Source organism: Abramis brama, assembly GCF_963993115.1.
Source record: "Abramis brama genome assembly, chromosome: 25".
NCBI classification, from domain to species: domain Eukaryota; kingdom Metazoa; phylum Chordata; class Actinopteri; order Cypriniformes; family Leuciscidae; genus Abramis; species Abramis brama.
This window is the reverse complement of record NC_139987.1, coordinates 19,137,329-19,161,376: the sequence shown is the minus strand read 5'-3', so window position 1 is coordinate 19,161,376 and position 24,048 is coordinate 19,137,329. Positions and strand designations below refer to the sequence as shown.

The 24,048-nt window shown below is 42.8% G+C and overlaps 2 protein-coding genes across 2 annotated transcripts in view; both read left to right on the top strand.

Annotated features, from left to right (window-relative positions):
- The window catches only part of LOC311076043 (uncharacterized protein), a 198,364-nt gene that overhangs the window by 152,315 nt on the left and 22,001 nt on the right, over positions 1–24,048 (top strand). The gene's annotated exons all lie outside the window — the stretch shown is intronic.
- Positions 22,872–23,831, top strand: LOC311076040 (olfactory receptor 7A40-like; the record flags this gene model as incomplete). The annotated part of the gene is made up of 1 exon (XM_084103873.1): positions 22,872–23,831. The coding sequence occupies one exon, from the start codon at positions 22,872–22,874 to the stop codon at positions 23,829–23,831; it is 960 nt and encodes a 319-aa protein (XP_083959999.1).

The following is a 24,048-nucleotide window of genomic DNA, read 5'->3' as shown; positions in this document are numbered from 1 at the left end:
CATGGATGTCCACTCAGACTTATGGTCTCCTATACTCACATAATAACCTCTCCCATCTAAGTATGTGTCATAACTGACGACAGGAAGCAAATGCAAGTAAACTCTTTATTGAAGACAATAATATAAATATGTTCAAGATGAAGCAGCAGGCGGGTGGCGCAGGGACTTTGATGGTCAACAGAGGTGCAGATGAAGTGAAGTGTTGAGTGCGTTGGTGAATGGTGGTGATGAAATCCAGACACAGAACGAAATCCACAGAATACACCGAACAGGAACAAGGAAGCATAAAACTAGAGACGTAGCACAGGACCGGGAAAACACACACAGCACGGATGACTTCAACAACGATCTGACAAAGGAGATGAGAAATGGGTGAGTATTTAAAGGTGAGTGGATTAGCTGCAACTGGCGCCGTGAATGAGATCAGCTGAACCGCTGATCAGACAATGATGGTTGGTCACGCCCACTCACACACACACACACACACACATAACAACATAACACGAGACAAGCAGGAAACAATGCATTCATGAACCGTGACAGTATGACCTGAACCATTTTAGGACCATCCTAGAAAGCCCCACCCAGTTTTCCAGCCTGTCAAGAAGTATGTTATGATCGACAGTGTCAAATGCAGCACTGAGGTCGAGTAGTACCAGCACTGATAATTTGCCTGAATCAGTATTTAAGCGAATATCGTTATTATCTTTATGAGCGCTGTCTCTGTGCTGTGGTGTGGTCGGAAACCAGATTGAAAATTGTCAAAGTATCCATTCGAGCATAAGAATTTGTTCAGTTGATTGAAGACAACTTTTTCAATGATCTTGCCTATGAAAGGAAGATTTGAGATCGGTCTATAGTTGCTTAATATGGTCTTATCCAGATTGTTCTTTTTCAGGAGGGGCTTGACAACTGCAGTTTTCAGGGAGTTTGGAAAACTCCCAGAGAGAAGTGAGGCATTTACCACTTCTAGAAGATCTGCTTCTAAACTGTTTAACACACTTTTGAAAAAAGATGTGGGAAGTGTGTCAAGAGCGCAGGTTGATGTTTTAAGGTGCTGTACGGTTTCTTCCAAAATTTTGCCATCAATTTCTTTGAAATCAGACATAGTAACTATTTTCTCAGGTGGTCTGATCTGTCTGACCCCAGCGCAGCTCAAGGATGTGCTGATCACCTTTCTGATATTATTGATTTTCTCAGAGAAGAAAGAAGCAAACTCATTGCACTTGCTGTCTGAGAGCATTTCACTGGGAATCTGGCTTGGGGGGTTTGTCAGTCTCTCTACAGTAGCAAAAAGAGTGCGTGTGTTGTTTAAATTGCTGTTTATAATATTTGAGAAGAAAGTCTGTCTAGCTTTGCCTAGTTCCATATTGAAAGCATGAAGGCTGTCTTTGTAGATGTTATAATGGACTACAAGTTTTGTCTTCCGCCACATGCGCTCTGTTTTCTGCGTTGTCTTTTCATATTTTGCACTGCTGTTGAGTTTCTCCAAGGTGCTTTTTGTCTGCCACTCTTCTTCCTGACTTTCACAGGAGCAATATCATCAATTACACTTTCAACTTTTGAGTTAAAAGAATCAAGGAGAAAATCAACAGAGTCAGCAGATATGCTTGGTGTTAAGGATATAGCCTTCATAAATAGTACACTAGTGTTCTCATTTAAGCATCTCTTCTTGACAGACAGTCAAACTCTGAGGTAATTGTTGATAACAGTTCTATAAAGTCCTCAGCAAAGGCTGGAGAGTATTTTGGAGGCCTGTAAATAATGATAAGTAAAATGCGTGGAGCACCTTTTAACACAATACCCAGATATTCGAAAGACGGGTAATTCCCAAATGATATTTGCTTACATTGATAGATATCTTTAAAAAGAGCAGCTAGACCCCCACCTCTCTTAACAGCTCTGCAGACACTCATAAAAGTAAAGTTAGGAGGGGATGTTTCATTGAGGATTGTTGCACTGCAGCTGTCTTCTAGCCAGGTTTAATTTACAAGCATAAAATCCAGGTTGTTTGTGGTTAAGTCATTGACTAGAAGTGATTATTTTTTTTTAAACATTTATTTGTAATTTTTGATTTACAGGATGAATAATTAAAGTAAAAACAATATTAACAGAAGGGAGGAGAAGGAATTATGCATAAATACATCACAGATATATGCTACATAACATAGACAGCTTTATACTTATACATATCCACGCATATTCTTGAATATCAATCATCATATACCTACATACCTAAAATTCTATGTATGCACTAACCCCCCTATTAAAAAAAGAAAGAAAAAAAAAAAGAGAGAGACTCTGAACAACAAAGCCAAACTGGTGAGGTTAACCATTCTAATAACCATTACTGTTTACTTAGTGGAGGATGTCTTTACATTCTTTATACTGTATATCAACCACTTTTCCCAGTCCCTTTTAAAAGCACCTTTTTTCATCTTTAGAATATATGTAAGTGTAACGTCTCAGGGTAGAAGAAGATGAAGTTCCAGGCAAAGATCCAAAATACTCAATATTTATTTAAACTGAAGAATACTCGAAACAGTGTGCGTGCACAGACAGAGTGCTAACAACACAAACATTGACCGACAACTGAAGAGTGAAAAGGAAGAACTTAAATACACAGAAGATAATGAAGACAACAGGTGAAGGTGATGATGAACTAATTAACAATGCACAGGTGATAGAACTGAACTAATGATGATGATGACAGAACACAGGTGAAGACAGTGATGATGATTAAGACCAACATAGTGGAAACAGAACACAATCCTGACAATACTCCCCCCTCCCGGGAGGCGCGTCCTTGCAGCGGAGAAAGACCAGGGTGGAGACGACGGAGGGAGGAGCCAAGGAGACCACCCATCGGGCGGCCTAGGCGGAGCAGGTTGAGGTGGCCGTTGCAGAGCAGGTGGCCGTTGCAGAGCAGGCTGAAGATAAGGCCAAGGCGGTGCAGGCAGAGCAGGGGGCCACGGCGATGAAGGCTGAGCAGGGGTTTTAGGGATCCCCAACTGAGCCTGCCGGACCCAGAGCTGAGGCGACACCACAGGTCCGGAGGGCCAAGGCGGAACCGAAGACCCATGGGACCAAGGCGGAGAAGGGGATCCGGAAGGCCGCGGCGGAACCAGAGTGAGTGAGGACGATGGAGGAGCAGGAGGGAAGACGGAACCCGGTGGAGCCGAAGGGATGCAGGGCAGAGGTGCAGCCGGCAGCACGGAGTCCCGAGGTGGAGCCAGGGTGACGGCTGACCACTGAGATGACAGAGGGACGAGTGAGCCTGGTGGAGCTGGAGGCCTGACGGGACACGGCGGAGGTGAGGGCACTATGGGCTGTGGAGGAGCTGAAGGGTCGGGGGGCCAAGGTGGAGTCCAAGGTGCAGGGGACAGAGGCGAGGACAGGGGATCACCAGGCCCGGGCGCTGCTGAGGCCTGGAAACCCTGAGGCGAATCCACAGCGACACAGACAGGTAGCTGTGGATGGGCAGAGGGGTCGACAGGGCTCAGTAGAGGCAAAACAGTAGAGCAAGAAGACCCCAACAGCGGAGGTGGGAGAGGGAGGCTGGGTGGGATCAGTGATGAGGGCTTTGAGCTGGGCAGGACCAGCGGCGAAGAGGGCGTTGAGTTGGCAGGACCAGTGGTGAAGGCTCTGTGCTGGACAGGACCAGCGGTGAAGGCTTTGAGCTGGGCGGGACCAGCGTCGCAGAGGGCTTTGGGCTGGGCGGGACCAGCGATGAAGAAGGCTTTGAGCTGGACGGGACCAGCGATGAAGAGGGCTTTGGGCTGGACGGAACCAGCGGCGAAGGGAGCTTCAAGCTCGGCGGAATAAAAGAAAACAATAGTTCTGTGGGCATGACGCAGTCAGTCTCTAGCTCGGCGGGCATGATGCTTACTGTCACAGGCGCGGCGGGCATGACGCTCACAGTCTTGTGCTCGGCATATCTGGCGTGAAGTGCGGGCTCGGCTGGACTGGCGTGAAGTGCAGGCTCGGCTGGACTGGCGTGAAGTGCAGGCTCGGCTGGACTGGTGTGAAGGGCAGGCTCGGCTGGACTGGCGTGATGAGCTGGGTTGGGTGGCATTCCTGACCCGAACTGGAATGCCGGCTCGGCAGGAACCAACCGGATGATGAACGGGACTGCGTTGAATAGGGACAACAGGTTATCTCTGGAATCCATAACTTTGGTCGGTCAATCTGTAACGTCTCAGGGTAGAAGAAGATGAAGTTCCAGGCAAAGATCCAAAATACTCAATATTTATTTAAACTGAAGAATACTCGAAACAGTGTGCGTGCACAGACAGAGTGCTAACAACACAAACACTGACCGACAACTGAAGAGTGAAAAGGGAGAACTTAAATACACAGAAGATAATGAAGACAACAGGTGAAGGTGAGGATGAACTAATTAACAATGCACAGGTGATAGAACTGAACTAATGATGATGATGACAGAACACAGGTGAAGACAGTGATGACGATGAAGACCAACATGGTGGAAACAGAACACAATCCTGACAGTAAGTTCTTCCATAACCATGATTTCTTCAATAATTCCAAACCATTGTTTACACTTCAAAGTAGTATCTTTAAGCCAGTTCCTAGTTATAGTTTTTTTGCAAGCCGCAAGAAGTATCTTACATAAATATTGATCACTTTTAGGAACTATGCCTTTAATATTTCCCGTAAGTAGAAACATAGAGGTTCTAGGTATTTTAAATCCAAACACTTCCGACATACAGTAACTACCTGCACATCATCCCAAAAAGACAAAGAGAAAATTTTCTCACAGCTCCAAAAAATGTGTGTGTGATCCGCTTCTAACTGAAAAGCAAGCTTGTTGTCCGGAGACTTGTTTGTTTCTGATCTTAGGTGTTATAAAGAAGCGGATAAGGCACTTCCAGCAAAACTCCCTCCATATTTGTGAACTGGTAGTAGTTTGGTGTATTGACCACAAGTCATACCAATCCGTTTCTGATATTTCAATCTTTAGTTCTTTATCCCATTTCAATTTTATATATAATGTAGAGGAGGGGCCGCTACACATCAACACTTCATACAAAAAATAAATTATTCTGGGTGGTGTATGCTTATAGGTGTCCATCATCATTTTAGTAAGGGGATGGATATAATTTATTCTAACTTTCCTTTTTTTGTTGTAGTAATCCCTTAACTGGAAGTATCTAAATAAGTCCTGATTTCTTATTCCAAAGTTTTCCTTTAAGTCCTGGAAACTTCTAATTTCACCCTCTGCAATTACACAGCACAATGCTGTTATTCCCCTATCCCTCCACTGTTGAAATATTGGGTCATCCCTTCCTGACTTAAATTCCTCATCATGAGTAATCCACCTAAGTATTCCAATTTCTTTCTCCAATTTGAATTGTTTAACAATAGAATGCCATACCTTCAATGAGAATGTCGTTATTGGGTCCAGTTTGTCTTTAATATATCCATGGATTTTACTCTCCCCTATAAGTGACTGAACTTGAAGATCTTGTACTGTATATGAAGAGTTCAGATGCAAAAGCCTCTAAGTGCCATCTGAAATTTTCTTCTAGAATGATCATTTTTATCAAGCTTGTATATTCAAATTCAGTAATTTTACTTTAATGACAATAAAAATGACCTATTAATTGTCATTTAAGTGAAATTACTGAACTTAAATATACAAGCTTGATAAAAATTATCATTCTAGAAGAAAATTTCAGATGGCACTGTTCAGTTTGTTATCAAATTATCAGTTTGATGCTTTCGCATTCGTCTTGCCAATAATTTAAGTGCTCTTGGTCCTGATTCATAGTAAGTTTATTTCAAGAATCTAGCCTTTTTCTCCACTTCTGACTGCAACAAGCTGTTAATTTCCTTTCTCAATTCTCCCATTTGAGCCATCACCTCTTTATTTGCATTTTGTTTATGTTTAAGCTCCAATTGTTTTAATTCTGAAATAAGTTTCTCATAATGAGCTATCCTTTCTTTTTTTAAAGTGCTTGTATAGCTATTAATTTTCCTCGAATCACTGCTTTAAGTGCATCCCTCTAAGTATCTTTTTATTTCTATTCGAATTTGCTCAACTACTGATTTATTATTTAATATTCCTAGATTTAATCTCCACAGCATGTTCCTTTTTTCCTCTCCCAGAGAGATCTTCACATAAATAGCACTATGGTCAGATACGTCAGCTACCCCAATACGACAATTCTGTATCCGGTGTCTGTTTTCTTCTTGTAAGAGAAAGTAGTCTATTCTCTAATGGGTGTAATTCCCTCCAGACATCTATTAGGCCCATTTCTGTACATATGTGATTCATGAATTTTGTTATATGTTTTTTGTTTCTTTTATGGCTTGTAGTATCCAGGTCATAGTTAAGCACTATGTTTAGGTCCCCTCCACATATACCAACTAGAATTCTCAACGGGTCGGGTCGGCCCGACAAACCCGACGGGACCCGCGGGTTCGGGCCGGGTTCGGGTCGAAAATATAAGCAAATGACTTATATAAGCTTAATCTTTTCCGCTCAGTGAAAAAAAAACATTTATTAATCATCGCTGCTGTTCACCGTAAAGAAAGTCTGGCTGCTGCGTGCAACGTGCATCATGGAGGGGCGGGGGCAGACCTGACGCTGCTGCGTGCACGCCTTTAGCCTGGAGAAGAAGATGGAGTTGGTGAAAAGTAAACTTGCCGCAGGTGAATTCACCGTCGCTACTACAGCCTATTTATATATTTAAAGTTTATTGTTTCAGTTGTTTGTATTGTTTGTATTGTTAAAAGGCGTGAACATTAAAGGTTGATTTGAATTCCCGTCTGCTGGTCATGATACATGAGAAAAAAAAAACTGATGCGGCGTCGGGCCGCAGGCCGGGTTCGGGCAGATAATTCATGTTGATTTGTCGGGTTACATCGGGTCCGGGCTTTAAAAGCCACAGGCCGGGTCGGGTCGGGTTGTAATTTTCAGGCCCGTTGAGAACTCTAATACCAACCCCCTCCATCTCCTCCGCCACGATATCAAATAATACTTTGAAATATTGTTTATTGCTTTCCGGTGGGGCATAAACATTTATCAAGGTTACCAAGTTATTATTAATTGTTCCTTCAACAATAACATCTCCCTCCCTTCTTTATCCTTTACTTCTTTGTGACACTCAAAATTAACACCTTTTGGAATTAAGATAATGACCCCCCTCTTACGATGGTTTGGACATGAACTATAATTTTTTTTTAGTTTTTTTTTTTAGTTTTTCATGTTCCTCATTCGATAAATGTATTTCTTGCAGAAAATAAATATGCTTCTTTTCCTTTTTAAATTTAGCTATAACTTTAGCTCTTTTGGCTGGGTTCCCTAGTCCATTAACATTCAAAGACATTATCTCAATGTCTCTCTCCTGCATTCAACTATCTCTACAACAATCAATGTATAATGATAACCCTACTGGCAAACATTTGAACAAGTACAAACTACTAAACAACTTTTACATAAACCAAAACATATTAGATTAACTTGAAAGGATATCAACTGACCTCCAGATGGGAATGTTTACCCAGAACTTAGAGTTTTGAGTCACTGTCTCCATAGAGAGGGAAAGCCTCAGCTGAACTGAGGGCCCCCTTCTAGATATGAGATGCAGTCTGTAAAATGTTTTTGCACCCATACTAGATATATTTTCTTCAATGTCCATGTCTCCCTTAAGTCAATGCATGTACACAAACGCCTCTCACTGTAATATTGAATCGTTCTAAATTACGGTCATTGCGCAACATTGTTTCCCCTTAACTTTATGTATTAGTCCCTTGTTCACGTCGTCATATAGAGTGTTTCTTACAAATTCACCAGGTTCGTCCGCCGAAAATCCTCCAGCTGTGTCCGTGCCTGTCAGGATTCCATCACCATCTCCTTCCACTCATTCCCTCACTCCGCCCACTCAGTCATTCACACGCTCATTGTCACCTGATTACTAATCACCGTCACCTGGACCTCATCATCAGTTCACCCATATATACCTGCTACAAACATTCAGTCATTGTCTGATCTCGTCTATACATGACACAGACTCTCTGCCATACTTACCTGTATACCTACCTCCGATCCCGATCTTCACAGCCAGTCACCATTCCGTCTTCTAAGGAACTCCTTCATCATCTTCTGCAAGAGAAAGAGAGAGAGAGACTTGGTTACACTTCAGTTAAGCTATCATCTGAAATTCAACTTACTGTTTACTCACCTGTTTCGCTGTACCGATCCATTCTGCAAATTAAAGCATTTAACTTACCATTCTGTCTGCTTCGTCTATGCCAAACGTGACAGAAGATCAGACCACTATGCAGAATCCTTCGGAATACACAGCGAATTCACCTGTCAATCCGATCGCCATTCATCAACACACCTCTTCAGCTTCACTTCCTCAAGCGCCCGTTGCTTCGTTCACTGCCTCAGCGTGTCCCATGGCCCGACCAGCGACATTCTCCGGTGAGGCGGAGGACTGCAGTGGGTTTCTACTTCAGGTATCTTTGTATTTCTCCATGCAAGAACATCAATATATCAACGATTCAGCTCATGTTGCTTTCATCATTTCACTTCTGTCTGGGCAAGCACTTCAGTGGGCACAGTCTCTGTGGATTTCGGATTCGGAAGTCGTCAAATCCCTCTCCAGTTTCATACAACACTTCAAAGAAGTTTTCGGTCAAAAAGCTGCCGATTTATCAGTACATGATCAACTCTACAATCTTCGTCAAGGCCAATCTTCTGTGAGTACTTTCTCTTTACGATTCCGCACTTTAGCGGCATCCAGTGGTTGGAATGAGGCAGCATTGATCACAGCTTTTCGTCATGGTTTGAACCCTAACATTCGTCAGTTGATGGTGGTTTACGACGACAGTCTGGGAATTGAGAAATTAATTCAAAAATCCATTCGAGTTTCGCAAAGACTATCAGCCTGTGATTCTCCGATTCCCACTGTATGTCCTCCACCCACGGTTCCATCAGTCACTCCTCCAGCACCAGAGCCTATGGATCTCGGCTCCGCCCATCTTCCAGCTTCAGAGCGTCAACGACGCATTCTTCATAAACTCTGTCTCTATTGTGTATCTGATAATCATCTTCTCAGCTCTTGCCCTGTTCGACCTCCATGCCCAGCGGTAAGCACAATTCAAGTCTCACCTAAAATTGAAGCTTTAAATCGCACCACTGTGCATGTATTAACTTCTCGTATTTGTGTCTCAGCGCAAGCCCTTATTGACTCTGGTTCGGCGGGGAATTTCATCTCCACACAGCTTCTCCAAAAATTGAACATCCGCAAACATCGCAATTCTCAAGACCTCCATGTACAAACCATCCAGGGAAAACCGCTGGGTCGAGGTCGAATTCGTCACTGTTCACCTACTCTGACGCTGCGTGTTGGTTGTCTTCATTCAGAGGAGATTTCTTTTATGGTGCTGGAGGAGTCCACCGCTGAGCTCATCCTGGGACGCCCCTGGTTAGTTCAACATCAGCCGACGCTCCACTGGAAATCTGGTGAAGTATTGCGTTGGGTTGAGTCCTGCCATTTGTCCTGTCTATCATCCATCAAGAAAATCCCTTCTTCATCATCGACGCCTCAGAAGAGGTCCAAAGTTCCTGTTTGTTCCACCTCGGTTGAGAGCCCTGAAGTAGAGCATCAAGTAGAGATTCCAGTGGAGTACCAGGCGTACCAGGATGTGTTCAGCAAGAAACTGGCTACTAAACTACCACCTCATCGGCCATGGGACTGCGCAATCGACTTGCTACCTGGAGCCACTCTACCTAAAGGTCGTATCTATCCACTGTCCATCCCGGAGCAGAAGGCCATGGAGGAGTATTTGGAGGAGGCTTTACAACAACAGTTCATCCGCACATCGACCTCCCCTGCCACTTCAAGTTTCTTCTTTGTGGGTAAGAAGGACGGAGGCTTGAGGCCCTGCATCGATTATCGTCATCTCAACTCTCAAACCGTCAAATACAGTTATCCCCTTCCTCTGGTCCCAGCTGCCTTGGAGCAGGTGCGTGGGGCTCGCATATTTTCGAAACTGGACCTTCGGAGTGCATACAACTTGATCCGTATACAGCATGGAGATGAGTGGAAGACAGCGTTCGTCACCCCATCTGGCCATTATGAATATCAGGTTATGCCCTTCGGGCTGTCCAACGCTCCAGCGGTCTTCCAAGGGTACATGAACGAAGTGTTCCGTGAGTACCTCAACCGCTTTGTGATTGTCTACATTGACGATATCCTCATCTATTCATCTTCAATTGCTGAACACCATCGTCATGTCATTCAAGTACTAGAGAAACTGAGAGAACACAAGCTTTACCTGAAATTGGAGAAGTGTGAGTTCCATATCACCTCTGTTCAGTTCCTGGGTTACATCATAGATCAGCATGGTATCCATATGGACCAGAGGAAGGTGGAAACAATCCAAGACTGGCCATTACCCACATCTGTCAAAGAACTTCAAAGATTCCTCGGTTTTGCAAACTTCTACAGAAGATTCATCAAGAACTACAGTCTCATCAGTGCTCCTCTCACATCTTCATTAAAGAATCGACCCAAGTCTCTGTCCTTGAATCCCACAGCTATCCAAGCCTTCCATCGCCTCAAAGAAGTCTTCACGACAGCACCAATCCTCATCCATCCCAATCCAGAACTTCCTTTCATCGTTGAGGTCGATGCATCTTCCACTGGGCTTGGAGCGGTGCTGTCACAGCGGCAGGGTGAGCCTCCCAGACTCCATCCATGTGCCTTCTTTTCCAAAAAGCTGTCCCCGGCGGAGCAAAACTACGACATCGGCAACTGGGAACTGCTAGCCATAAAACTGGCTTTAGAAGAATGGAGACATTGGCTGGAGGGAGCAAATCACCAGTTCGAAGTAATTACAGATCATCGCAACTTGGAATATCTTCGTGAGGCAAGAAGATTGAATCCTCGCCAGGCCCGCTGGGCACTCTTCTTCACTCGATTCAACTTCGTTGTTACTTACCGTCCAGGAAGTAAGAATTGCAAGGCAGACTCCATCATTCATCTTCAGAGGACCTCAGTACTGAAACCATCCTCCCTCCAGCCTTAATCCTCAGTCCCATTCTCTGGGACATCGACCAGCAAATCTCTCAGGAAAATTCTCGCCATCCTGCTCCGCCGGGAGGTCCAGAAGGGCGTACTTTCGTACCTCAACATCTTCGTACTCCCCTTCTGGACTCTGCTCACACAGTTCCGGGCTCTGGACATCCAGGTAGCAAGCGTACCCTCTCGCTCCTCAGTCAGCGGCAGAGCCGGACAGTAACGGAGTACATTTACTTGAGTACAGTACTTAAGTACAATTTTGAGGGATCTGTACTTTACTCGAGTATCATTTTTGGGGAGTACTCATGACTTTACTCAAGTACATTTGAGAGGCAAATATTGTACTCTTTACTCCACTACATTTCTATCCATAACCGTGAGTACCCGTTATTTCTTCTAAAAAATAAAAAAAAAGGAAAAAATAAAAATCTCGGAAACCCTCAATTTGTTGGTTCCATCTCAAACGTGATTGGATTGTGCAGGCGCCACTGCACATTTACTCTGTACATTTACTCAAGTAATGAAGCTGTGTACTCTGTCCGCCTCTGGTCAGCGGTACTGGTGTCCGTCCATCTTCGAAGATGTCTCCAGGTTCGTCCGTGGCTGCTCAGTCTGCACCATCACCAACACTCCCAGGAAACTACCTGAGGGTAAACTTGTGCCACTACCTATACCCAGACGCCCTTGGTCACACATCGGAGTGGACTTCATGACTGACCTTCCTAGATCCGGTGGATTTACCTGTGTGCTCGTCGTTGTGGATAGATTTTCCAAAGGCTGCAAGCTGATACCTTTACCTGGTTTACCCACGGCTTTAGAAACAGCTGAAGCATTGTTTCATCATGTATTCAGAAATTTCGGCATTCCAGAAGACATCTTTTCGGACAGGGGACCCCAATTCATCTCTCGGGTGTGGCACGCCTTCTTCAAGCTCCTCGGGGTCACTGTCAGCCTCTCTTCAGGATATCATCCGCAGACCAACGGCCAGACTGAGCGGAAGATTCAGGAGATAGGACGTTATCTGCGAACTTATTGCCACCAGTACCAAGACAGCTGGAACCGATACCTCCCCTGGGCGGAATACGCTCAGAATTCCCTCACTCTGCGTACCACCGGGCTGACCCCCTTTCAGTGCTTCCTCGGATATCAGCCACCTCTCTTCCCTTGGTCGGGTGAGCCCTCGGAGGTTCCAGCTGTTGACTTTTGGTTCCATCAGAGCGAGGGGGTATGGGACTCAGCTCATGTGCATCTACAACAGGCAGTGCGGAGGCACAAGGATCAAGCGGATCGTCTACGAGCCGAAACACCCCAATACCAGCCTGGTCAGAAGGTGTAGTTATCGACGAGGGACATTCGCCTCCGCCTGCCTTGCCATAAGCTGAGTCCTCGATTCATTGGACCTTTCACCATCCAGAGGCAGTTGAACGAAGTAACCTACAGACTCAACCTTCCACCTCAGTACAAGATCTCTCCTTCCTTTCATGTCTCTCTCCTCAAACCCTTCACTGACCCAGTCTCTTCTGTTCCCTCAGATTCCACCTCGGATGACGTGCCTCCTCCTCCCGTTCCTGTGTAAGAAGAGGCCATCTACAGAGTTCGATCCATCATGGACTCCCGGCAGCGAGGTCCCCGTCTGGAGTATCTGGTGGACTGGGAGGACTGCGGTCCAGAGGAGCGTTCCTGGGTGCTCCATGATGATATCCTAGATCCAGCCTTACTCTCCCAGTTCCATGTAATTGTAATTATCGAACAGTTGTCTGTCCAGCAAACGACCATAAGATTAACTTACTAACCTTCTCAATAAAGTTATCGCTTCTTATAATTTCAGAAAGGAATAGCTTCTGGCCATGAAACCATTCCTTTTGTCCTTATAAAATTTAGGTTACTAAACCATAATCAAATTGTAAAGCCTGTAGCTAGATCAACATTTCAGGGACTCGTAATGTGAGAATTATAGACAGGATCAATCAAGTATATATGGAATTTTAATAATTGGACTAATACATTGAACTAAGGAATACAAAATACTACAATTTACACGAGTAAATATGTATGTACAGGACACGTAAACAAAATACAAGACTAAACGAATAACAGATGAGAGAGGGAGAGGATGAAAGGGAGAAAGTGAAACTAAAGTTCAGGATGAGAGAGATCACCGAAATGATCTCAGCATGGCAAAAATCACAGACAGTAACCTTGAGAGACAGCAAGGAATCAAATCACATTAAAAGTTCAATAAACTTATCTTGCAAAATGGTTCTCTTTGTTGCTGAAGAACGCAGAGTCGTGCGTGTGTCTCTTTAAGAAAGCAGGGCTTGCTTCGGTGAGCGCGTGCTGTGTCTTCCATGCGAGCACGAGCGCGGGAGGTTCAAAGAGTCTCTTTCTTTGAGGTGAAGTTGCCGGGAATGATTCAGGCTAAGTTCATTCAGCTCGTGAATGAACAGAGGCGAATAGGAAAACGAAACTAGACTATAGAAAAACATAAAAAGAAATAAAAGAGAAGAAAAGAGAAGCAGGCCGAAGCCGGTCCGGACTTGGGTTTCCAAAGTTTTTGAGGAGGGAGAAGAGAGAGAGGAAACTGAAGGTTTAGGCTTTTATCAGTGTCCCGTGTACCGTCCCCTTTTTCGTGGTCGACGAATCCTCTTAGAGCATTCCGAGCAGAAGATTTTCTTGTGTGTTAATGTAGCCCGACCCTCGTGTGGAATCACGAGGGGGCAAAGTATGATATTATGCTCATGGAATTAAAACGCATGGAACCATAACGTTTATCACAGTCTCTTATCAAAAATCTTCTTCGTCATGCACAGGAGATCAAAACAATACTAAGGACAAATATTGACAAAGATAGCAACATAGAGATACATTCTTTTGTTGAACAAAGGCACTTAAAGATTACATTACTGTAATTCAAAAACACAACTATTCTAATATCACACTGGTGAACATGCAAATCACCTGGAACACTCTTTGTACATTTTTAATAGTTAGTAAAATGAAATTTTACTAGTGGAAGTTCATATATGTCAATGTGTGTGTGTATATCTGTGAGGTCGGCATCTGTTGCATCTCGTGGTGCATACCACGTGAGGGGTTGGGGCTATTTGAGAATGTGTTACTCTGCAAAAACAAAGGTAGTTTTGTGGGCAGACTAACTTGACAGCCTGAGGCGTCATATAATTTTGCTGAGAGAAGCAAGATAGTCCTAGTTGTCCCAAAACAACTGAATGGGGTAAGTCTTGCAATTTTCCTTCAGTACACAAAGAACAAACGTTAGACACAGTAAGGGAATTGTGGTCGCAGCACGTGATAGTATGAGAAACAAACAGGGGCCTGTTCGTTGATTTCATTAGGTCGGGTAAAACATTAACCAGGGCCTGCTTGTAGAGACTTGTGTCAGAAAGCTAGTCAATTAGGGCTTTCTGAATATGAACGTGTAGTGTTCATATTTAGTCAGCATGAGAAGAACAATCATGATTCGCTACTTCAGAACATCTGACCGGACAGACGGTCAGTGTCGTTACACTAATCACCGTCACCTGGACCTCATCATCAGTTCACCCATATATACCTGCTACAAACATTCAGTCATTGTCTGATCTCGTCTATACATGACACAGACTCTCTGCCATACTTACCTGTATACCTACCTTCGATCCCGATCTTCTCAGCCAGTCACCATTCCATCTTCTAAGGAACTCCTTCATCATCTTCTGCAAGAGAAAGAGAGAGAGAGACTTGGTTACACTTCAGTTAAGCTATCATCTGAAATTCAACTTACTCATTTTCTTACTCACCTGTTTCGCTGTACCGATCCATTCTGCAAATTAAAGCATTTAACTTACCATTCTGTCTGCTTCGTCTATGCCAAACCTGACAGTGCCCTTCTGCTTGCCTCCGCTCTCTGCCGACCCGCTGCCATGCTGAACTTTTCCGTGCCTCGAGTCGTTCCAGTAACGTTATGGGGCCGGCTGCATCTTCAGAATCCGTCACTTTATATCTTCTATCACGCAGGTCTTTCTCCACTTCTCGTTGTATGTTTTTACTCCATTATCCCAGTGAACTCTCATCTTTGTAAATGGAGTCTGAAATCGAATCCCTGCTTCTTTCAAAATTTTCTTGGCTTTAACATACGACTTGCGTTGCTGCACCACAGCCGAGGTATAATCATGGTAGAAGAAAATCCTCCGCTCTCCAAGTGTGATTCTTTTCTTTTCCCAGGCTCTTCTCAGGACCTTCTCCTTCTTATTGTACTGTAGGAAATTCACCACGATGGCCCTCGGTGGTTGATCTGTTTTAGGTTTCGGCGCCAGAGCCCTGTGCGCCCGCTGGATTTGACAGTTGGTTTCAATGTCGAGTTTTCTCCGGATAATTTCTTCGACGAACTGAGTAACAGACCCCTCCTCTGTCTCTTCTGGCACTCCGAAAATCTGCAGGTTATTTCTTCTGGACCACGATTCGAGGCCCGTCAATTTTTCCATCATCTTTTTGTGTTCTTGTATAAAATCGTGTAGTAGACCATCAGTCTCGGTGCTCCAGCACTCCATTTCTTCAACACGCGACAAAGTGGCCTCAACTTTTGCATTTTGTTCCTTTATTTCTTGTGTTGTTGCCACGATTTTTTTATTTATGTCCTCTTTAAACTCGTCTAGCTCCCGTTTCATCTGGGTTTTGAGTTTTAAATTCTCCACTTTCAGCTCGCTGCGAAATTCCTATATCAGCTTACTTATAGCATTTAAACCCGCGCACAGAGCATCTGAAGTTTCTCGGTCGCCATTTTCTTCTTTTTCTTGCATGCTGTCTGTCTCTGTTCGTTTGGGGTCGTTACCTTGCTTTTCGAGGTTTCTTTTAGCTTTAGATTTGTTCCCTCCGCTCATCTCTCACGAACACGAAAATTCTCAACAAGTATATATCGAGTTTAGCGGAGTTTTGAAACTGACTTAAGGGAGCTCACAGCTTAACCTGCCATCGTGCTTCACTGCCCAACCGGAAGTTCCAAAGTGATTAACAGTTAACAGTCTTACTTTTTGTCCCCACAGCAATCTTAGTTTGACATGTAATAGGCACCAGATTAGTTGGGTTTGCTGTACGGCTATTGAAGGCCTTAGACTTTCTATCTTGTAATAGAACAGCAATAAAGAAAGATACAGGCACACTGGGTTCCCGCTTGTTCTGTAAACATTTGAGAAAGTTACTGTTATCATAGCGGGGACCCAACACATATCAATGAGAGAAATTGACTCAATGAGTGAGAAGCACAGAAGTGGAGATGCTGGAGAGAGGGATAAAGTGTCTGGTGAGAGGGGCTGTTGCTCTGGTGTTATCGGAGGCTGTAATATGCTGTCCTGGCTTCCCTGGCTGTTTTCCAGGAAGTCGTCCTTGGGTGCTGAATCTTGGAGCAGTTCTAATATGTCTGTCTGTGGTGAGCTCTGTGGGCAGAGCTCAGCTGAGATTGTGTCTGTGAGCAGAGGTTGTTGTGGCTGAGTGGTGTTATCATTGTCCTTGTGTGATATGTCAACCGCATGTCCATTTTGCTGCTGAAGTGAAGTCCTATGGTCATTCATACTGTGTCCAGGTGTGTGTGTGCCGTTCAGATTGAGTGGATTGGCACACACTGCAGAAGGATGATTGAGGGAGAAGTAGATATTGTCCTTTAGCACTCTTGAACCAAGTTTGTTTGGGTGGTGGCCATCCTGATGAAACAGTTGTCTCTGACTCCAGAAAAGATTGAAGTTGTCAATGAAGTTCACTCCTTTTATATTGCAGGTTTTTTTGCAGCCATGTATTAACCCTCTGAGGTCTGAGCTGTTTTCTGGGCCCTGGAGGTGTTCTGACATGCTCTGACATTTCTGGTTATTTCTGTTACTTGTGACATTTTCATGGCTAAAGTCTAATTACACTGTATTCAGCACAAACTCTGCTACAATAATATATCAGCAGCATGTATGTAAAAGTTTGTAGTTTTGAGATAATGACATTTATGCATGGTTTGTGAAAATACAAAAAAAAAAATTCTCACTGAAATAAGGCCATGAAACCCATACTGATTATTTCTTCACAAGACTTTTGAAAATTGTATCACGTAGCCTAGAATATTTGCTCTAAAACTATGTGAAAATCACCCCGACTGCTCATTCAGATAAGACAATATATTGATTAAAAAAATTTACGACGTGTTTTGTGTGAAAAAGCTTTATGCGGAGGTCATTAATATGTAAGCTTTTCACACCTGAGAAAGACAAAGACCCTCCCCTAACGGCCCTATTAGGAGCTATCAGGCCCTGTCATTCTGAGCAACCTTGCACAATACTGTAAATGAGATTTAAAAAAGAATGGCTTTTAAATTGTTTGGATTTATTTACAACACAACATAGTCCAAAGATACACAACAAATGCCAAAAAAGCACTTATTGAAAACAATGATCCAAAGACAGAGACCTTTGTGCCATTCCTAAAAACATTGTACATACCTTTCATTTCCAAGGTGTTTGATTTTCACTTTACCATGTTCATGTACAGAGACTCATGTGAATGTTGAAGTCCTCAGTGGCATCTGGGCCCTGAAAAAAAAAAAGTGAACATACTGATATCAAGAGAAAGGCCTGCACGATTTTGGGAATAAATTTTAGATTTTTCTGGTTAAAATTGCTTTTTAAAATTCACAGAATACACACACACACACACACACAAATGTTTCCAACAATATATAATATAATGAACACCAGGTTTGTTGTGCCTTGTAGGCATAAGCTATGCGCAGTGCTGGATAAAATAATAATAACAACCTATAGCAGTATAAATCTTCCAAAAGATTTCAGTAACAACTAAGCTAGAGAAAAATATATTGATTATCACGTTACTTCAAATGTTTCCATTCGTTATGATGATATGAAATGAGATAATAGTAAAAACATGAAGCCGTTTGCTTTTCAAACGCGATCGCGATCCAAAATATGATACATTCAAACGCGATCACGCTGCAAAATATGATACGTTCAAAAACGCAATCACGCTCAAATATAAAACATTATGGTTACCATATACATATCTACGTTTGAGCAGATATCCACAAACACAGTAACAGTAAACACGGGTCTAAATATTATAATATTCACCATATAGCTAGCAACAGTTCAACTGCAATGTGAAATTTATGCAACAATAGCAAACTAATATGTAAGAATTTCTTACCTTACATCTTTCTTGTCTTCAAATCGCGTTCTTCTTCTTCTGATGTAAATCCAATGTAAGCTCAGGCGCGTCTAAAAGCAGAGACTTGTGAAGTGTTTTGGTGTTTTGTTTTTGAGGTAGGCCTAATGAGCGCGATCGCGTTCCATGTGGAGATTTGCATGTGAATCTCTTTTGCGCGAGTGGGTGTGGTAAATTAAAAATAATTAGGAAGTGTTTGAGAAGCTGGACATCTTGTTGGTTTTATACAAATTACTTAAACAGAGAATATTTGTTTTCAGTTTGAATCCGATCATTTAAAAGTACACACTTAAATGTTAATAAAGGTATATGGCTCATAAATGTGTGACAAGTATTCGCTGAGTTTTGTTTCAGTTTATAGATGTGCTCAAGAAAAAAAAAGTTCACCGCAATGGAGAGGCAGAACGCACACCCTGTTTATTTTCTTTATTTTACAAAAGCACAATGTTTTGATTTGATTGTAAGTGGACACATACAAAAGTAGAAATATCACAGATTCTTTTTTTATATTTCTTTTTTCTGTATGACCATAAATGATGGAGTAATTTAAGTTTATAGTGCTACAATGTGGAGAAAATCCAGCAAAACGCGCCCGCGCGTTTGCCGACCTCAGAGGGTTAAGCCCAAGCAACCGTGAAAACCTGTTTGTTCCTCTTGCTGGGAGTGGTCCACTGATGAATGTTTGAACTTTCAGTCTTCTAAGTGTTTCAAAAAGTTCATTGAAATCCTTCTTAAGGAGTTCTGACTGCTCTTTATGAATATCATTCTTCCCCACATGAATGATGAGTCGATTTGCAGTCTTATGTTTCATCAGAATGTTCTGAAGTTCCCTGTTTATATCAGAAGTTGTTGCTTGTGGAAGGCATCACTTAGTTGTATCCCTGCTGCTAATGTTTCTGATTATGGAGTCCCCCACTATCAGAGTCCTGGGCTTGGCTGCGCTCTGAGCTGAGTGCCGCTGTCTACTCGACCTTGAGCGCCAGTTAGCATCAGTGTTAGCTACTGGCTGATTCAGTCTGTGTTCGATCACATTCATCACGTTTGGGGATTCCTCATTTACATTCATTAGTACTTCAAATCTGTTCTCAAGATATATAGGCGATGGTAGGAGACCAGTGTTTGCAATCCTTGTCAGAGCTGTATCTGGGGTAGAGGATGCTACTGCGTCAATATGTGATGCTCGTGACAATCTGATGTCTCGAGTGCCTTTGGGTCTCGCTCCCTGTTTGTGCCATAGATTTGTAAGTCGATCGGCTTGTTTCTCTACCTGTCGAGGAGCACTAGTTTCATGGGACTCACCGGCTATATGCTGAGGGTGTCCATGACAAAGCTCTGTTGTGTGTTCCGTCTGGTTTGGTGGTCCTGTAAGTAGCTTTGTTTCAAGAACTGCAATCCTTTGTAAAAGTCTGTGGCAGTTAGTGCAGCAAGTAGATTCTTGAACCAAAAGAGGCATTTTCTCTCTTATCCTTATGAATGTAGGCAGTTGTGTTTTCCTTTCCCCGGAATGTAAGCTGGTCGGGTAAAAGAATTCTGCGTTTTTGTAGTAATCCAGACTTTGTTGTTTGAGCACTGTGCTGATTTGCTGAAGTTAAAATTAGGTGATAAAAGAAGATAAAATATAAAAATATAGAAGATAAAATATAAAAGCGATAGAGCAAAGCGCGGAGCAGTAAGCAAGAGCGTCCAAACAGTAGCTGAGCAGGAAGTGGAGTCAGTTGGTAGTCACATGGTAGGACCATGTACTGATATTTCGTACCTTCGATCGCAAGAACACAGGAGGCCTGTGGAGCGGAAGGATAGAGATCTGAAGTACACGTCTTTCAGGTCGAATGCTGCAGACCAAGCTTGGGGACGGGGCATTGAAAATGCAACTCTGTGTTTAACAAGTGAACGGAGGCTTTCGAAAAAGGGCCCATTTCAGTTGATACAGATCCAAGATGGTCGTAACCCACCACATTAAGGGTACAATGAGGTGTACACACACACAGGACAGGAGCTCTGCTCAACACCTAGGTGTGATGAATCTCACTAATAATTTAGGAGCATCTCTGCTCAACACCTAGGTATGATGAATATCACTGAGCCTGGGCGGAAGCCGAGCGAAATGAATCGCAAGCCGAGTCTGAAGGTGCCGATTGGGGCCAGGCTGGGCATCGGTTGGGAAGCGTTACAGACTTCCACGAGACCGGACCAGGGGCCAGGGACCACAGATGTACCCGAGGTGGGGCAGCGAAGTGGAGGACAGGGATCCGGCTCGAGAGGCCCGCAGGCGGCCCGCAGGCGGCACGCAGGCGGCCCGAAGCGGGATCTGAGTGTGCAGTGCAACACTTACCTTACTCCACTAGGTGGCATGGGATGCGTGAGAAGGCGGATGACCGGGTCCTCGAACCGCACCCAGCTGCCAGCTGGCGAACAAGAGGGGGCTGAGGGGTGCAAGGCTTTACAGGATCGCACACCACCAGGCTTGCCCCTGGAGAGGCCGTGAATGAAACGGCTGGTCGGTCCATTACAGAGAGACCAGCGTGCTCAATGGGACTCCACCGGCTGCGATGTGATAGAGGAGTGAGGAACCCACAGGGATTGGTAACTGGGCGGGAAAGCCTCACTTTGATCCTCTGATCACCCATCCCACACGGCGCCGTAGCGGGGCGTGGTAATGGAGACTCCAGCTTCACGCATGAAGGCGAGTCTCGATCTCAAACAGCGATAGTCATATCCTAGCAATGAGAACATAAACTATCCACAAAAGCTGCTTCAACGTGCTGCATAACATACATTATATACACATATATATTACAAACACGTGATACAACCATTGTGACCGTCCATATGGGGGGACAGGGAACGATCGCATCCAGAATGGCACGGGTGGAAAGGCATCTTGAAAAAGACGCAAACGCACACATGTTGCTCTTTCAGGAAATGGGACCCATCACCAGTGCCGGAGCACACGGGAATGACCACGGCAACACTGAACAGTGAACTGAAACAGTGAAGCACTCACTTTTCCGCCGTCAACAAACACAGAAATTTGATGCTGTTAAAACAGCAGTTGAGAGCTCAAAGCTCGCGATCACTGCTGCACTCACGCTGTAGAATCACCAGCGGCTGGGAGAGTCTTCCTAGAAGAAGCACCGACACAACTAAAAGTGGGGCATCTAATAGGAAATTAATGTTTCAAGTGTAATCCATGTTGCTGTAACAAAATTTTATTAGTGCATCCATTATAATGCACCAACATTAAATGATGTAGGGTACTTTGCAGCTTGTGGACATAAGAATTAAGACTGAGATTTAACTTTGTTTTCTGGTATTTTTTTCTGTTAAATTCCATGTGACCTCGGCCCCCTCTGTGTTTGTTTTCTTGTGGGTGCACTGCAAGAAATGCTCCACTTGTTTTTTTCACTGTTGCCTCACACTAATGAGCTTCGAGACACTAGAATTAAATCTCTTAGGTTCCATATGAACCTCTCCACAGATTTACCTGAGCAAACACAGTGCTATTAGTAGGATAATTAACACGTTTCTCACCTAGTTAGATGATGCAACACTTGTTGATTACTACACATCCTCAACACACATTTGAGGGCAGACTTTGCAGTGGGTAAAAAAAAAAAGTCATGAACTTACTTTGATGTATGACTGAAATTTAAATGACCTCAACACAAACAAAATATTATGAATAAACCAGCGGTTAGCTAATAAATTCTGTCATCAGCTGACAAATATACACAATTTGACTTTTGGCTGCATAACTTATGACATATAGCCACAGAACAGTATGTAATTTACTATACTAAAAATGTACTATTTAAAAAAGTTTTGATCACTTCTTCACTTTCTCACAAACAACATGTACTGTAGCTGTAATTTCCATTCTTTTTGAGGGCAAAGGGCGCCCTTCAAATTGTCCAGGTTGTAGATAGTAAATAATCTCTCCAGAGGCTAGAGTTTCCAAAATTATTTGGAAATTATCCTTTTATTTGGAATAAACAATTCGAGTGAAAGGTGAAAGCGTACTCTTGAAATGAAAAACCTGCAAATACGAGCATTGCCTTTTTGTCTAAATAATTGGAAGCAGAAGCGCAACAGTTTCTCCTCTGGATCAGTAGCTGTATGTGGCGTAGATGATTATGCTATATCAAAGCCATGATTGGTCAGCTGACAAGTCCGAAGAGGCCTGGCATTCATATCACAATCAGTGGCATATATACTGTAGTTAAGTATGTAACAGCTCAGAGTCTTTTGACAGTATATAAGCAACTTTCCAGGGCCCTACTGAGCTGCTCTTTACCTTTCTGTGGATATATCATACATAGTAGTACTGTAGCTTTCTCTTTAAATCTTGCATATTTTATAACAAATGTGAATTGAATGTACCAATGTAAGATTCAGATTTTAAATGTGCATGCATGTTTTTAGAACGTAGAATGTATTATTTGCTTGTCTGGCCTTTTTGGTTGGGATCCAATTTAAAGTCTTAATTATAATGTAGATTTTTTTTAAATATATTATAATTGCATTACATGAAAATCAATTTTAACACAATTTGTGCTTCTCTACCCAGACAGCATGAAGGCAGGATCAGTGAGTGAAATCAACATGAATCAAGATTTCACTGAAAATGAAAATATTTCCATTCCGTCTTATTTCTATATCAGTGGTTTTTCTGGTATACTTTACATGAGATACTACTATATATTTCTGTTTTTTGTCTACATCATTACTGTGCTTGGAAACTCCTGCCTCATGTTTGTTATCATTACAGACAGAAATCTTCACACTCCTAAATATATCGCTGTCTTTAATTTATCACTGACCGACATTTGTGAAAGTACCGCTGTAATCTCTCAGCAACTGGACACATTTTTGTTTGGGAATCAGTTGATTCCGTATGGATTGTGTTTGTGCAATATGTTCTCTGTTTTTTTATTTTTCGCAATGCAGTCACTAACTCTAACTATTTTGTCTTTTGACAGATTAGTAGCCATTTGTTTACCACTGAGATATCATATGATTGTGACCCATAGATCAATTCTTGTTATAATTGGTGCTTCATGGAAACTTGCACTGTGTCTAGCAATCATTGGAGCAATTTTCATGAGCAGACTTTCTTTCTGCAAAGTTATTGTCACTGTTAACAGTTTCTACTGTGATCATGGGCCTATATATCGCTCTGCCTGTAACAATAATTTCCCAAGTACTGTGATTGCCAATTTGTTTCCGGCAATAATCATTGGGTTCCCAGTGTTTTTTATTATCTTTTCATATACAGGCATAGCTGCAACATTATTCAGAATCACAACTCCACAAGACCGTCAAAGAGCCACAAAGACATGTACTGCTCATTTAATATTAGTGGCTATATTCTATGTACCTATCACATTTACATATGCATTTTGGTCCTTTATAAACACTAACACAAGGATCATTAATCTTTCTCTGACCTCTGTGCTTCCTCCAATGCTTAACCCTATAATCTACACATTCATGACAGAGGAGTTCATGGTGTCTGTGAAAAGACTTCTTAAAAGAAGATTAATTTTCCCATCTCGGAAATAAGCCTATTTTTTCCCCCATTTTAATAATATTAATAGTTGTGGTTTTTCATTGTTTTTTTTTTCCCAATGTAGATTTCTTCATGATGTTTACAATAATTGTTAAAAATGTTTTTGTTTTTTTTTAGAATGCATTTCAACAATTAATTATCAGGAATCACAATGTCAGATCTTCTGCACATATAACCTTTGTCCATCCTATTTATATGGATTGGTATTCC